The 15120-nt window shown below is 39.8% G+C and overlaps 1 protein-coding gene across 3 annotated transcripts in view; it reads left to right on the top strand.

The window, feature by feature from the left end:
* Nucleotides 1-15120, top strand: part of SETBP1 (SET binding protein 1) — a 384629-nt gene that overhangs the window by 344276 nt on the left and 25233 nt on the right. For all 3 annotated transcript variants that reach the window (XM_008261251.4, XM_017344139.3, XM_051851263.2), the window contains one exon: nt 8779-8949. In XM_008261251.4, the coding sequence (XP_008259473.1) occupies nt 8779-8949 (171 nt within the window). The remainder of the gene's footprint in view (nt 1-8778; nt 8950-15120) is intronic.

The raw sequence follows: 15120 nt of genomic DNA, 5'->3' as shown, positions 1-15120 counted from the left end.
TAGTGATTACCCTAAATCTAGAAACCATAGAAAAGTAGACCTAGAATGGGTTATGACCAGGAGGAAAGCAAAGCTGGAAGAAATATCAAGTCTTGCTCATTTTCATCCAGGAAGTGAGGAAAAGAATTTGCAAGAGCCTAGTGCTCATAATTATAATCTTAACTTTCATATTTAAAAATTAATCTCTCTAATACAATTTATTACCTATAGGTATTCATGACTAGTTTCTTTGTGTCATTCTTCTGCTAAAAGGATATGAAGTCTGTTTCTGAAGAAATTTAGATTTTATAGAGGACACACAAAACTTGAATGTATGAAATAAGTTTAAAATGAGACAATTTGTAGTAAGACAGTGCAGTCCTAAAAATTACAAAGGTACTGCTATATGACTCCTTAATGTATTTGCCCATAAAGATTTAATAAGCTTGAGGAAGGCACAGGGAAATGAGGGGAAAATAGAGATTTAGAAAGTATAAATTCTTAAATTTGATCATATTTTCCATCTTTCTTCTTGTTATATGTGCTTCTTATACGACTCTTTCAAAATCTGCTTTCTGTGAGCTTCAACTCTTGAAAATTGTAACTTTTAGGTGTTTTACATCTTCTCTTGTTACTATAAGAAATTATATACAAACTTAGTGGAGTAAGCAACACAGATGTATTACTTACACTTCTGGAAATTGGAAACCCAAAATGGGTCTCACCGAGCTAAAACCAAGGTGTCCACAAAGCTACATTCCTGATTGGGAACTAATAAGGGAGACTCATTTCCTTGTTTTCCAGAGTCCATCTGCATTCCTTGACTCACTCACGGCCCCTTCCTCTATCTTCCAAGCAGCAACAACATCTTATCTCTTTTCTCTGACTCTTCTCTTCTGTCTTCTACTCTTTATGGGGCCATTATGATTACATTGTGGCCTTCTAGACAATAAAAGATACTCTCCCCTTCTTAAGGTTACCTACTTAGCAATATCAATTCTATCTGCAATCTTAATTCTCCTTTGCTATATTATATAACAGGTTCTAGGAATTAGGATGGGGACATCTTGGGAGAGAGAACACTATTTTCTGTTACCACAATATGTAAATTCCTCCAGTCTTCACAACAACCTATTTTAACAGATGAAGAAATTCAGATGCAGAGAGTTCATATAATTTGCCCCAAATTACAGAATGAGTAAAGCAGATAGTCATATTCCAAAGAATATGAGGGGTTTTCAAAAAGTTCATGGAAATTATGTATTACTAATGGGAAAACTATGCATAAATTTCAAAATTTTTTCAACAAACTAAGCTCTCTTTGCTTCCATTTTCCATTTTGAAGTGCTATCACATATTCTTCACTCAATTCTATGCTGCACTGAAGAGAGACTTTTAGAATAGAGAAGCATGCGTAGGCTAAAGTAGCAAGGGCAGCTTCCTAGAAGAGTTCCACTTGTCCTTCTGTCCATCCAACATCTCTGGGTACCTAGGATCTATAAAGCCCAGTACTGAGGAACCAAAGGAAAGTGAGACGTATTTCCTGACATCTAGAACTTTGCTGCTGCCTACAAGAATTGTCAGAAAAATAAACATACAATTATAGAAAAGAGATAAGTCCTGTAGTATAGCCAGATGGTAAGACAAGCTATTGGAGACAGATACTAACTATACCTGACAAAGAGATATGGACTTACTTTTGCTAAGTTGCCTTCCCAAGCATATCTTCTGGTATTTTTAATGAATCATCAAAACACTCTTATTTCTGCCTTTGTTCTTGTCATTTCCCAGCCCTAGCAATCCCTCCCTCCCCTATTGCAGACTGTGATGTTTCTACCTGTGTTTGTTTTCCTTTTTGGATGTTTAGCTCCATTCAGATTCATAGGTCCTAATAATGCCTGGCACTTAAACAATCTTAATAAATGTTGAACTAATAAATGAATCATCAGAATACCACCTCCAAGCCCACTGAGATCTCATTTTCCTCTTAATTCATGGAGAACTCATTTGGCTTTTTGGTTTATCGCTTTGTAGGTGTTTTTGTCTTATCCACTCTCCACTCTGTACCATCTCTGTGAAGATAGAGAAATTAACTTCCCAGTTTTGCTAGGCAGCTCTCAGATCATTCCTTAATTCAAAATGATTGATTCTAGCTACAGTTAAAAGTACTTTACTTAAGAGTGACCTCTTTTTTTTTTTAAGATTTATTTTATTTATTTGAAAGATAGAGTTACAGAAAGAGGTAGAGGCAGAGAGAGAGAGAGAGAGAGAGAGAGAGAGAGAGAGAGAAAGAGTGAAAGATCTTCCATCTGCTGGTTCACTCCTCAAATGACCACAAAAGCCAGGACCTTCCGCCAGGCCTCCCATGTGAGTTGCTCCCTTGCGGGTCAAGGGCCCAAGGACTTCGGCCATCTTCTGCTGCTTTCACAAGCCCTAGCAGAGAGCTGGATCGGAAGTGGAACAGCCAGGACTTGAACTGGTGCTCATATGGGATGCTGGTGCTGCAGACTGGGGCCTTAACCCCCTGTGCCATAGTTCTGCCCCTTAAGAGTGATCTTGCCTAGGTTTTATCTCTTAAAGTCCCAGAATAAAGTAAAACTCATCTGACACAAAGTAAATGTTGACATGACCACCACCTCAGATTGAGCAGGTGGTCTGACATTTCCAGCACCTAGCTTGAAAGGGAAATAGTGCTAGAATCCAACTCATGCTCTTCTCTCCAAGATGGGAATCCAGGGGATGCATGTGCACACAAGAAAGGATGCCATTTTCTAGTTTGCACAGCAGTCTCTGCTCTTTGCTAAGCTCTGTGTCCACTGTTCTGCATCCACCTGGAGAGCATGCCTTTTTCTCTTTCACCTAAGGATGCCATGTGAATTGCAGTGATGATTATGAAAGTATTTGGGGACCTCTTGCTGCCTTTATACAAAGTCACAAATACTGTAGTGCTATGCAGAGGCTATTAGAATACAACTCTAAAAAATAATGCAATTCTTAAAAAAACAGGGACTTATATTGTTAGACTAATGCCATATCCCTAGTATAGTAGATATTCAATAAATATTTGTTGGATTAAGGAGTAAAATGATACAACAAAATAAAAATTTTGTTGACTCTGAAACAAAAATTATCATCTCCCAAATCCTAAGAGTCTCTCTTGCTTGATTTTGCTTTTCTCAGTAACAGAATCCTTCTACTGACATGAGTGGAGTTCATTTGCAAACAGCAAAAAAGAACAATGGAAGAATTTGAATAGATAACCAGTATGTTAGAGTAGACATTATTATCAAGTTTTCAGGAATAGCTTCCTCTTGTGAAAATGTGCACTTACTGGTTTACCCAAAAGTCAACATGTTATGAGGAATTTAAGAACCCCAGATTGGGCCGGCGCCACAGCTCACTAGGCTAATCCTCTGCCTGCAGCGCTGGCACCCCAACTTCTAGTCCTGGTTGGGGCGCCGGTTCTGTCCCGGTCGCTCCTCTTCCAGTCCAGCTCTCTGCTGTGGCCTGGGAGTGCAGTGGAGGATGGCTCAAGTCCTTGGGCCCTGCACCACATGGGAGACCAGGAGGAAGCACCTGGCTCCTGGCTTCGGATCAGCACAGCACACAGGCCATAGCAGCCATTTAGGGGCTGAACCAAAAGAAGGAAGACCTTTCTCTCTGTGTCTCTCATTGTCTAACTCTGGCTGTCAAAAAAAAAAAAAGATTTTTGTATTTGGACAAATCATCGGGTCCTCTGTGCCTCTTTTTCCTTGTTTGGGAGTGGAGAGTTTAAACATCTGCCTCTTGTCATCCACAGGGATGCTGCACGGAGCAAAAAGCACACAATGCCTGTTAAAGCTCTTTGCAAATTAAAGACCAGTAACTGCGCAACATAGCATAACTACAAATCCATGCCAAACTCGGCATTCTGCAGCTGGGGAGGTGACTGAAGGGACCGGCCATCCCAGTGGTGTCAGCTTCTCACACCATGCCAGCCAAGGCTTTGTTACCAGGAAACACCTGCATTTGCAAATCTAAGAATTAGGGATTTAATTAAACGATTGGGCAATCCTATATTAATCACATACTATCAGCCGGATATACTGCTCTCTGTGGTAGATGATGCAAAACAAATTACATATAACCCTCAGTGATGATCCCATCATCTCCTTTATTATAAAGAAACTATACAGAATGAGAACCCAATGGGAGATAAAGTATCTTCATTTTACCCCCGTCTTCCCAGCTGTCTGAATTTAGGTAAATCATATGACCTCTCTGAATCTCTTTCCTCATTAAAAAGGGAGAGTAAAAAATAGTCATCCCTCAAAAGAGTTTTGTCTCTTTCCCTGTGCAGAAAGTGAGTTAAAATAGATAAACTAGCTTTATCAACCATAGAGCAACATACAAATCACGCTAAGGTGAGGCTGGTTTTTATTATCCAAGGTCATAGAGATCATTAAAGGGACCCTGGGAAAGTCAGCCATCATAGACTCTGCTTTTCTTCAGTGACTCCTGTGACCTTGAGCAACCTGGGGAAGAAGTAATTGAGCAGCAGCTACTACTTCGGAGGAAACAGAATCAAAATATTGGAGCTATTGACTCACCCTTCAGGCAGTAAACAGTGCCTTGGTCTCTGACCTTTTTGCATCCCAGGGCAGTCAATAACCTGGCCACTAGATGCAGCGTCTGCCACTGATTTTGATTTGGGAGTAGTTTAACCTTGAACTGAGCTCCAAGTAACCAAGGCAACAGGAAGTCAGCGTCTACATAGAAGGCGTAGGAATCCATAAATCAAGTCCCTAATGCAAACATGGTGTGCAGGTAGAGGTTTGAGGGGATAAGTGGTGTATGAGAAATTACCATTGAAAATGAGTGACTGTCCCTTGATAGGCTACAGCACAGTTTCAAAGACTTTTTTTAACTTATCAATAGAGGTCAACAGGTTACAACAGAATGTTTTCATATAGGTTTAACATTTTTTTTAATTTCCTCTTGGCTCTGTCTTTTAATTATGAACAGATGTTGAATCCACAAAGCTATTAGCATTGTTATTTCCTCCTTTAAAAACGTGCTGCGTGCCAAATATGCAAACCTCAGTGCAATATGGCTTGTGTTGGGGTTTAAGGATATTGCATAAACCTGTAGCAAGGGTGCGCCCCATCGCCTCCTTTCTGAGTTTGGGGCAGTGACACCTACCCAGATCATAGCAACCCTTGCCTTTATTCATGCTCCAGTATAAGCAGTGGTGCTACATCTCAATGGGCCAGTCGACACCAGCGTTTTCTGAATTTCCTTGAAATCCATCAACCTCCAGCCTCTGAAACCCCTTTCTACAAGGAGTGTGAAGCCAAAATCATGCTAGAAAGAGGGTTTCCAATTGTTCTACCTTTTGCCATCATATACCATGGAGCATCAGCTGTCGCTTGGAGTGGAGGCAAATTAAGACTTCCAGAGGCCAACCTGCCCATGCTGTCTCCCAACAAGCAGTCATCACCCCTATCTCAAGAGACCTCTGCTCTCAGATACTGTGGATTAAGTGCTTACAGAGTAGCCTTGGTTTAAAATTCATTGAACATTCTTGCCTATGTTATGTTGTTCCTGGGATTGTTTCCGTTATCCTTTCAAAATCCCAAAGTGACTGATAATATGTCAAAGCTTTTTCTTTTTTTCCATTTGTTTTCAAATTCATTGGATGTCAACCAGCAAGCAGTACTATAATCTAGGAAATCCTAAATTATCTAGGGGTTTCAAGAGAGCTAAAGAGTGACAATTTGAATTATAGAGTGTTTTAAGTACCATTTTATTACTTTTAATGTATTCTGTAACATAAACACTTGAGTAGCAAAGTATGCCCAACAGAGGTATGATCCGATCAACTTTAATGAGATGATGCAGACTGAGACTAATTTGGATTGTGAACATTTGCATGAAAATGGGTACAATTAAAATCACTTGAAATCAATTTCTTCCCAAGTGAGAGTTAAATATCCAACTACTAATCCTGTTTATGGCCTTCATACCCAGAGCATATCATAATTTGAACAAAGAACTATCTGTCCCAACAGTGTCCATCAGTACATAGATAACATATCAGTGAATTTTTTCCAAAAAGCTCTTATCCAATAGAATTCTGATGGCTTACAGTGGACGGAGGGGGTTCTATGGAAAGTACACATGCATCTAGTTTGTGGAATTCTACTGTGGTGGTGCAAAGTAGCAAAATGAGGAATTCAGGGGCCGTCGTTTGGTCAAACAGTTAAGACACCACCACTTGGTACATCTGCATTCCATATCAGACCGCCTAGGTTCAAGTCCTGGTTATGTTTACAATTCCAGCTTCCTGATAATATGCACTCTGGGAGGCAGCAGGTGATGATTTAAATACTTGGCTGTCCACCTTGGAGAGCCAGATTGAGTTTGGACTCCTGATTTCAGTTTAGCTCAATCCCAGCTGTTGCCAGCATTTAGGGAGTGATCCAATGAACGCAAGCTCGCTCTCTCTCTCTCTCTCTCTCTGCCTTTCAAAAATAAAAATAAATAAATATAAATTTTAGTAGGAAATTTTTATCTCTCCATTGTCAGATTTGTTAACAGCCAGTTGTTAAAGCACACCTTTCTATTCTAATAGGTTTCTAGATATTTTCAAAATTTATTTTCTCAATGAAAAAAGATCGATAAATGTTCAGTTTTGAAAATATTAACAGTAAAGAATAATAAGTAGTAAAAAAAGGATTTTCTCTTCCTCACCACTCTTCCCTGAGCTCTCCTTCCTCACCATGACTAATGTTAACTGTTTGAATATATGTCCTTATAGATGAGTCTGTAAGTATTTAAGCATGTTCTATGGCTGGACATAGCCCACTACTGGCATACCTGCCTATTTTACAAATGGGGTGTACTATACACATTAACTCTACATCCTGATTTCTCAATGATTCTGCCTTGCAATCTTTCATAGAACTTGCTTTTTGTCTATACCCACCTTCAAAATGCTATGAACTCAAAATCTAAAAAAAAAAAAAGGCATAAATGATGTTGTTAATCATGGGTCTCAAGCAGTATTCTCAGAGACTGGGATGAAGAGTAGGAGGAAGTCAGTAGATGGTAAATGAAAATGTGAAAATGTCAGCATGACTTTCTCCTTAGGTGATTAGAGGTACCTTTACCAGGTATGGCACTAGGGCTTCTGTATCTTCATCTTGAATCATGCTCATGACAGATTAAGGTAATGGTGAGGTGTGGAATACAGCCAGGTAGACCAAGATGATCCCTGGATTTTCCATCTGATTGCTTGGAAACTTCCACCTCGGACATTGCAAAGCATATGAGTTTATTCGGTTCTCCCTTATGCTCTTAGAGATATTCTCTTTTTCTGTAAAAGCGAGAAAATAATACTACCCGCACTGCATGCTTCCCAGGGTTGTCACAAGTCCCAAGTGAGGCTGATCTCACTGTGGCTATAAGTTAATGCAATGCTGGGCTGGGGGCTGGGGGAAAGTGGAGAAATGGGTACTGGTTGGTTAGGATGGAAAATCCACTGTGATAAGGCCCAATTTGCTGTTGTTGCTGTCAGTGGCATATAGGCTGCCAAAAAAGAAATTCTGAATAGATGACCATTGATATGGATGCAGACACCCTCACTCTCTTCATTTATGCCTGGATAAGCTACAGAGGCATTTTTTTGCAGCCGGGGTTATAGAAGGTGCCTATAAATCCTTGATCATGTCAATAAAGAGAAATTAAACTTTGATTACTGGTTACAGTTGGTTCTGATGAAGCAGTGGGGTACAATAATGATGACAATAGTAATGATAGGAAAAATAACGACAGTATACATTTAAGTAGAATATACCATAGTGCTAGATGATGTTCTCAGAACTTTATATGGATCAGCTCATTGGATGCTCACACAACTCCTGCAAGGTAGTTCTATCACTATCCTATTTGTAAAATAGAGAATTGTAAAAAGTCAAGTTTTGAAGCTTGGGAAGTTAAAGAACTTTCTCTTGATCATGCCTCTGGAAAGTAACATAGCATGGATTCAAACTGAGGGAATAATTTTCCAGAATAGCTAAGCTTTGTAGCATCATAATAATATGAATTATGGTGCACATTATGACTAGGTCCCTAAAGGCCACCAATTCAACTCACTCATAGCCTAGTGACTAATATTACACTGCAGTGCCCACATCCTACATCTGCTTCCAGCAGGCTGGCCTCTTATCCAGATCATGTTCATTCCCCACCCATGACTTAGCATTTGCTCTGTTCAGCACTGAGAATGTCTTTCCCTCAAAACTGCTGCAGGACAAAGCCTTTCCTCACTTCTCCCACACTCATGTCTCTATCTCTGAACTCCTCAAATGGCTAGGATAACACAAGCCCACTCACACTTTCTGCCCAGATTTTCCTTTTTATTTAGTCTCATCACCCCAGCTGGACAAGATACAAAGCCTCACTGGGTTGGGAGGTGCCTCTTCATCCCCTGCATTCCTCATCATGCTGCATAGGGTGCAACCTCCATAAATGTGGGCTTGTTGAGCCTCAGAACGTAGAAGTGTGCCTAATGGATTGCATTGCTTCCATAAGTCTGTGCCCAGTCCAGCACAAACCTGGAATGTCATCACTATTAATATGACCCACCACCAAAACTAGTTGTAGCTCTTTTTTCCCCCTTTCTGTTAATATTCCAAAATTTCATCCTTTTGAAGGTCAAATCGTTTGACTATTTCTTCAGATCACTTTCAGAATTTGTGTTATTTGTCTTTGTGTTCCTTTTAAGTAACTGCAAGCTTTGGTATTATTGCTTTTTAGGGATGCCAAGTCCTCATTTAAAAGTGGACCAGACAGCAGCACACAGTAAGAGCGAGGGCTCAGTGTCCACCATGATGACCAGGAAGAAGCCAGCTGCATTGGACAGTGTTGCAATTCCACCAACCCCAGTGTTATCTCTCCTGGCTGCATCTGCAGCAACCTCAGACACAGGTGGGTACTTTTCAAACACTTTGGATTCCCACAATGAAGATGGGCAAGAAGAAGGTCCCTGGGGAATGCTTTGTTGAATACAGGCAAGAATTCTCTGTTGAGCCAGCCTCCCATAGACACTAAGCATCAGAGCTCTACCACACTGCATTTTCCAAGTGGGAGGAGGTCTAAGATGAGCTGGAACCTGGAGGCAATGGTATTCTCAAAAGCTTGCCAGTGTATTCTAATATTAGTCCATCAAGGATAACAGCAAATGATGAAGTATTAATTAATCTATCACCCCTTGATAAATATTAATCTGCATCAAGGGTTGTCTATACATTATCTGTTGCAACTCATGAAGAACTCTAAAATAAATGCTTATGTCTCAGGGAAGTTAACAGGGAATAAAGTAAAACTTTTGCTAAAAATAAAACTTACCCCAGGAACCTATGGACAGTAAGGAATCCAAAGCCCATTACTATCAGCTACTGCACTTTCCTACCTACCTTGCTCATTGGGGTTAAAGAGTGATCAACATTGAGTTTCCCTGGGGCCTCGATTTATTCTACCCTGTGATTTCATGAATTACTCAGTTGTTCCCAGAGTCTTCACCAGTGCTCAATAAAATATAGCTCCTTATTCAAATATCCCAAGTTCTCCACAACCTGTCCCCTTCTACTTCTACCCATATCTACTCCTCACACTCTTTGCCAGCAAGCCCTTATGTCAACACTGCCTTTGCCAAGCTCACCCCAGCCACCAAGATGGCAAGATGTGGCAGTGGTTTTCCACTAGTGCTTAGAGACAAGCCCCGCTCAATGCCCAATCCTGCCTACAGATTCAGAAGCAACCAGTCACAGATTTTTCAGATACGCATAGCATCCAGTGTCTCGACTTTGAATTTACAGCATTCTTGGAGACCACAATAAAAAATGCCTTCTACTGAACTTATTTGCCCTTGCAACCAAATTTTACATAATGCAGAGGCAGGGTCCATAATTTAGATATTTCCATCTTCATTGCATGCAGAATGATGGCACAATCTGTAAATGTTGAATTAATACATTAATAAATGTGATAAGCACATTGCAGTATATAGAAATGCCTGTTATTGTGAGAAGCCCAAAAAGATACTCATTAATATTCACTCCAAGCTCATCTTCGCAGTCAACTGTTTTAAGCAGAGAACTCAACTTGTCTTCATATTTACCTCCTTCCTGAATCATAGGTAATTAGAAAATGAGCCCAAGTGAAATAACAGAAATTAATTGTTGGAGTGACAGTTCCCAAGTTGAGCTCAGCAAAATTTTAGTAGGTATTTTGTGATTAAAAAAATGTTTCCATCTTTAAATGAGTAGGAATGCTACCTTATATATATCTCCACACTGAAGGGCTGTTCAGAGCCTTTAACTGACCATTGTGCATTATGAGATCCAGTGGGGAGCAGACAGAATTTCACAATCTTATCTAAGTACAAGACTTATTTTCCTGGGACTAGTTCATCGTTATCTCTAGAAAATGATGTTCTTCCCAGTCATTTGGGAAATCTTGCACTGAGAAAATTGGTTCATCTCTGAAATACAATCATGCACCTTCACACCTTTTACACACTTGGTGGAAATGAAAAGTTTTGGGTGGCGATGATGGATAAATAATGTCATCAAGAAGAACAAGAAGTTAAAGGATGGCGAATCACAGAGGAGTGTGGAGTTACGCCTGCAATCTGATGGGAGGGGACTTGGGTAGAGAGTCAGGTGGGCAGGATCCCAGAAGTGGGAACTAGTGCCGTGCCTGGAACTCCAGAAGGACATCACTTCCTGTAGTAAAAGATCTGGGTCATGGTCTGCACTACTCACCCAGATAATTGTTTATTCAACCTCAATAGTTAACCACTAGAGACCTCCCTTTATGGATTCAGAAATTAGCCTGTGTGTTTCTGCCTTTGCTTGCCAAGCACAGATACTTCCCACAGGCAAAAGACAGGTGGTCGCCCATTTATTTCCTTGCACTCTTTCCTGTCACTGTGAAAGAGACCATTCTTGGGATCACATGCTAGTATAGCCTTGCTTCCTCCATTTGTGTCCAGCAAGTGATTTATAAATTTGCCAAGTGGGTGGTAGAAACAATTGAGTATTCAACTTTTAAACCTGCATCTCTGGTGATCAGAGCAAAGGCAAAACTCTTGTTTCAGGATGCGAGAGTGGGCTGTTTATTTTTGGCAGTGCTAAAATGAGACCCTCAAGAGAACTGGGGAGATCTGGTCTCTTTCCGGGTTTTAGACAGCTAAGCAAAAAAAATTTTTTGGGGGGTGGGGGGGACAGTCCAGAGATCTACCCCAGGTGCTAGAGGCCAGACCTTCCTGAGATTTCAATCCCCACAGATAAAACGACTTCCCACAAACCAGAGAGAGAGACACACACAGGCTGGGCTCGCATCCAACACTTTGTTTCACATGTGAAGAAACTGGTGCCTCCTGAGATTCAGAAATTTGCCTGAGATCATTCAATTGGATTGGAACCTAAATTTCATAATTTCCCCTCTGCTTTCCAGTGGAATCCCACTTCTGTCATAGGTCCAATGTGAGCAAAGGCAGATTTATTTCTCTCTGACAATGGACTCCTATTTCTTTTGGAGACCAACGAATGTAATCCATAGTTTGATGGATGGATGACTTTAACAAGCACATAGTAGGTAGTTCATTGTTTCTGGACATGATTTTATTTAGTAGGATGTTTATGCAGGAGTCAAATATATTTCTGATGAGACAATTCACTTGATTTTTGTTGTCTTTATAGTGCTTTTATCCATTTTACACTGTGAGAAAGATAACTTAGAATGATATCTTGTTGTGTACAGAAATCAACTTATTTTCTAATAAGTTTCATTTCTATTGAATGGATTTGGAGACCCAGACAACTTTAGGGGATGGGAGTAAAAAAAAAGAGTTAATTCAATGATGTATAAAACAAAAATAATTAACAAAACCACATATTGCAGTGAGAATAATAAAATAATTCAATCTATTAGATTATATATATATATGCCTGCAGTCAGGCATTTGTCTAATGGATAAGACACTAGTTATATTGTTTGCATCTTAGGTCAGAGTATCTGGAGTCAGTACCAGATTCTGGCTCCTGATTTCAGCTTCCTAATCATACAGATCTTGGGAGGCAGCTGTGATGGCTCAACTGATTGGGTTTGTACCACCCATGTGGGAGACCTGGATTCAGTTCCTGGCTCCTAGCTTTGGCCCCTGGCAATTATGAGTATTTGAGGAGTGGAGAAGCAAATGAGAACATACACTCTCTCTGTGTATCTGTTTCTATTTCTCAAGTAAACAAATGTATTTTAAAGGAATGGTGCTAAGGTATATAGTACAATTCTTCACACTTAGAAGATGCTCAATAAACACTGACAAAATGAGTGATTGATAGGCAATACCTCAGCACTTACACAGTACTGAATATGATGAAAGATGTCTGAGAAGAATCTGCTTGTTCTTGGAAACACTCAACAATCAAGTGGAAAAAAGGGAATAGGCACATTGCAGAATGTGTAAATTGGTACAGATTTTCCAAATAGTTGATCAGTTTGTAGTCATAACAGTGCTATTTTAAAGAGGTGATCTTTGGTAAACATTTTTTTTAATTTCCCAACTTATTTTATAAACATTACAATATGATTCAAAATACTGTGGTCAAAGTTTAAAAATGCATCTTTTCGTATACTCATGCTCATGAACAAGGGAACCCCAACATTTTAGTTTAAGGTGATCTGTCAGTTTCTTAGAGTCTGAGAGGCATGCTGATTAAGAATTTATTGATTTATGGGGAGAGGCAGTCCGGAAGATGCAGGAGCTAGTGGACAGCTGAGAACATGTCAGTGTGTGAGCCACTTGGAGGGAGGGAGGGAGGGCTGGCAGTGGACACCACCAGTGCTCAAACAGGTCAGCCTTCGTGATCAAACTGCTCAATAGCTATTGATCTGCTACAGTCCCCTGGCACAGCAAAGAAGGTCTGCTTCAAGGGAGCACTGCATGATTATTGTGAGTAATTAGGGCTAATGCAGTAAAAGCTTCAATAAAGTTTGTTCAAAGTGGTGCATAATTTGAAACACCTCCTATTACACTAGCCCAAGAATGATTTAATAACCATATCAGATAATCCATAACTGAAGGAGTCAGGCCAGCATTTCTAGTCTTCTACCTTTTGAGCTAACTTCTTAGGGGAATCATGCAAATTTATTGAGCATTCATGATTTCACTCCTAAAACATGTGTTCTCTCTTTATATTTAAGGCGAGATTAGATGAATAACTGATTCCAAACTGAGGTAAGAACTCAGAAAAAGGCCAGGAAAGCAAAATCTCTATGGTTCTGTACCTGAAAGTCTAGACTAGATATGATAGAAAATCAAATAGATATAGTTTCCCTCTCTCTCTCTTTCTTTCTCTCTCTCTCTCACACACACACACATACACCAGTATCACTAATATTTTCTCATCTTAAGTCCAAGGAGAAAAAAATGCACGTATCAGGGACACTATCACTGAATCTTAACTGCTGAAGGCCTAGCTCTGCTACAGATAACACAGACAAGCATGTGGGCACAGTTCTTAGTTTCTATCTGTTTCATATCAAGGCTAATCCATTACTCTCAAACTCTATAATCTGCCTAGCTTTTTAAAAATGCCAGCACACTTGAGTAAGTGAAAATATTTAAATGACACTAGTCTCTTAAAACTCTAGGCCTTTTTCTTCTCATGGCAGAAAATGTTATTAGATAAACCATTTACTTATTAGCCAAACTATCAACCCAATCAAAGTTGACTACGTCTGTAATCAAGATGCAAAACCTTAAGCTTGAAAACTTGATTACCTTTATAAATGATAGTATAAAGTCTTTTTCTTAGATTTATTTATTTACTTGAAGGCAGAGTTACAGAGAAGGAGAGGCATATACACATATGTGTTTGCACGCACACACACACACACAGAATTTTCCATCCAGCGGTGCACTTCCCAAATGGCTGCATCAGCTGATACTGGGCCAGGCAGAAGCCAAGAGCCAGGAGCTTTATCATGGTCTCCCATGTGGATGCAGGAACCCAAGCACTTTGGCCATCCACTGCTGCTTTCCCAGACATGTTATCAGGGAGCTGAATCAGAAGTTGAGCAGCCAGGACTTGAACGGGTACCTACATGGGAGGCTGGTGTTGCAGGAAGCAGTTTGATTCACTACATTACAGCACTGGCCCCCAAATTCTTAATTCTAATGGAATCAGAATGAAATTCAGTATGCTAGTAGACTGAACAAAATTATAAAAATTGCTTTCAGTGCCAATATTCTATGATGTCTGATATTTCTAAGGAAAGACCTGGAATAACAAAACAATATCAATGTACAAGAAAAAAATGAAGAGAAATTTAAGAATTGTACAATAATTTATTTCATTGCTTTTGGTCTTATATGGAATTATGCTCTGACACTCCTAACCAAAATAACAGGTCAATTTAACCAAAAGTCTTGTCTTTCAAATGAACTAAAATGTGGAAAATAAATTTGCAAGTTAATAAAATTTGGGAAACCCCATTTCCATTCATACATATATATATACATGTCAGTATTACAACATATATATATATATGAAATCTTCAAATTATAAGCTCTGTAAGCCCAAATTATAAAGCTTAATTTAAAAAAAATTATTGACATTATCTAAAAAATATTACCTGTGGGCCCACATTGACCATCTTGTTCTGCCTAGAAGGCTCTGCTGAGAGTGGTGGGATCATGAAAAGATCCCTTCTCGCAGACCTGGGACACTAAGACCCGGCTGAGTTCGAAGCTGCTGTGTATGCTTCCTTGAGGACTCCAACACACCACAGGCCTTCTGAAAAACCTCCCAAAGCTGTTGTTTTCAATCCAAAAGGGAGAAATAATCAGGATATCTTAGGACACCTGAGCTGTTCCTAGGGCCAATGATGCCAATCCCAGGGAAGCATCAAAAATCCAGAAATGCCCCCTGCCTTCTGCTCCAGTTTCATTCATCTCCTTGGAAATTTCAACCAGCACCGAACTCCTCTGGGATCTCCACTGTCAGAGTGGGATTTTCCAAAAGACTCATGTCAAGGATTCCTTCCACTGTAATAAGGAAAACAGCATGGTGATCAGAGCTGCTGCAGAGA

The sequence above is a fragment of the Oryctolagus cuniculus genome, chromosome 10 (assembly GCF_964237555.1).
Source record: "Oryctolagus cuniculus chromosome 10, mOryCun1.1, whole genome shotgun sequence".
Taxonomy (NCBI): domain Eukaryota; kingdom Metazoa; phylum Chordata; class Mammalia; order Lagomorpha; family Leporidae; genus Oryctolagus; species Oryctolagus cuniculus.
This window is presented reverse-complemented; position numbering and strand designations above follow the sequence as displayed.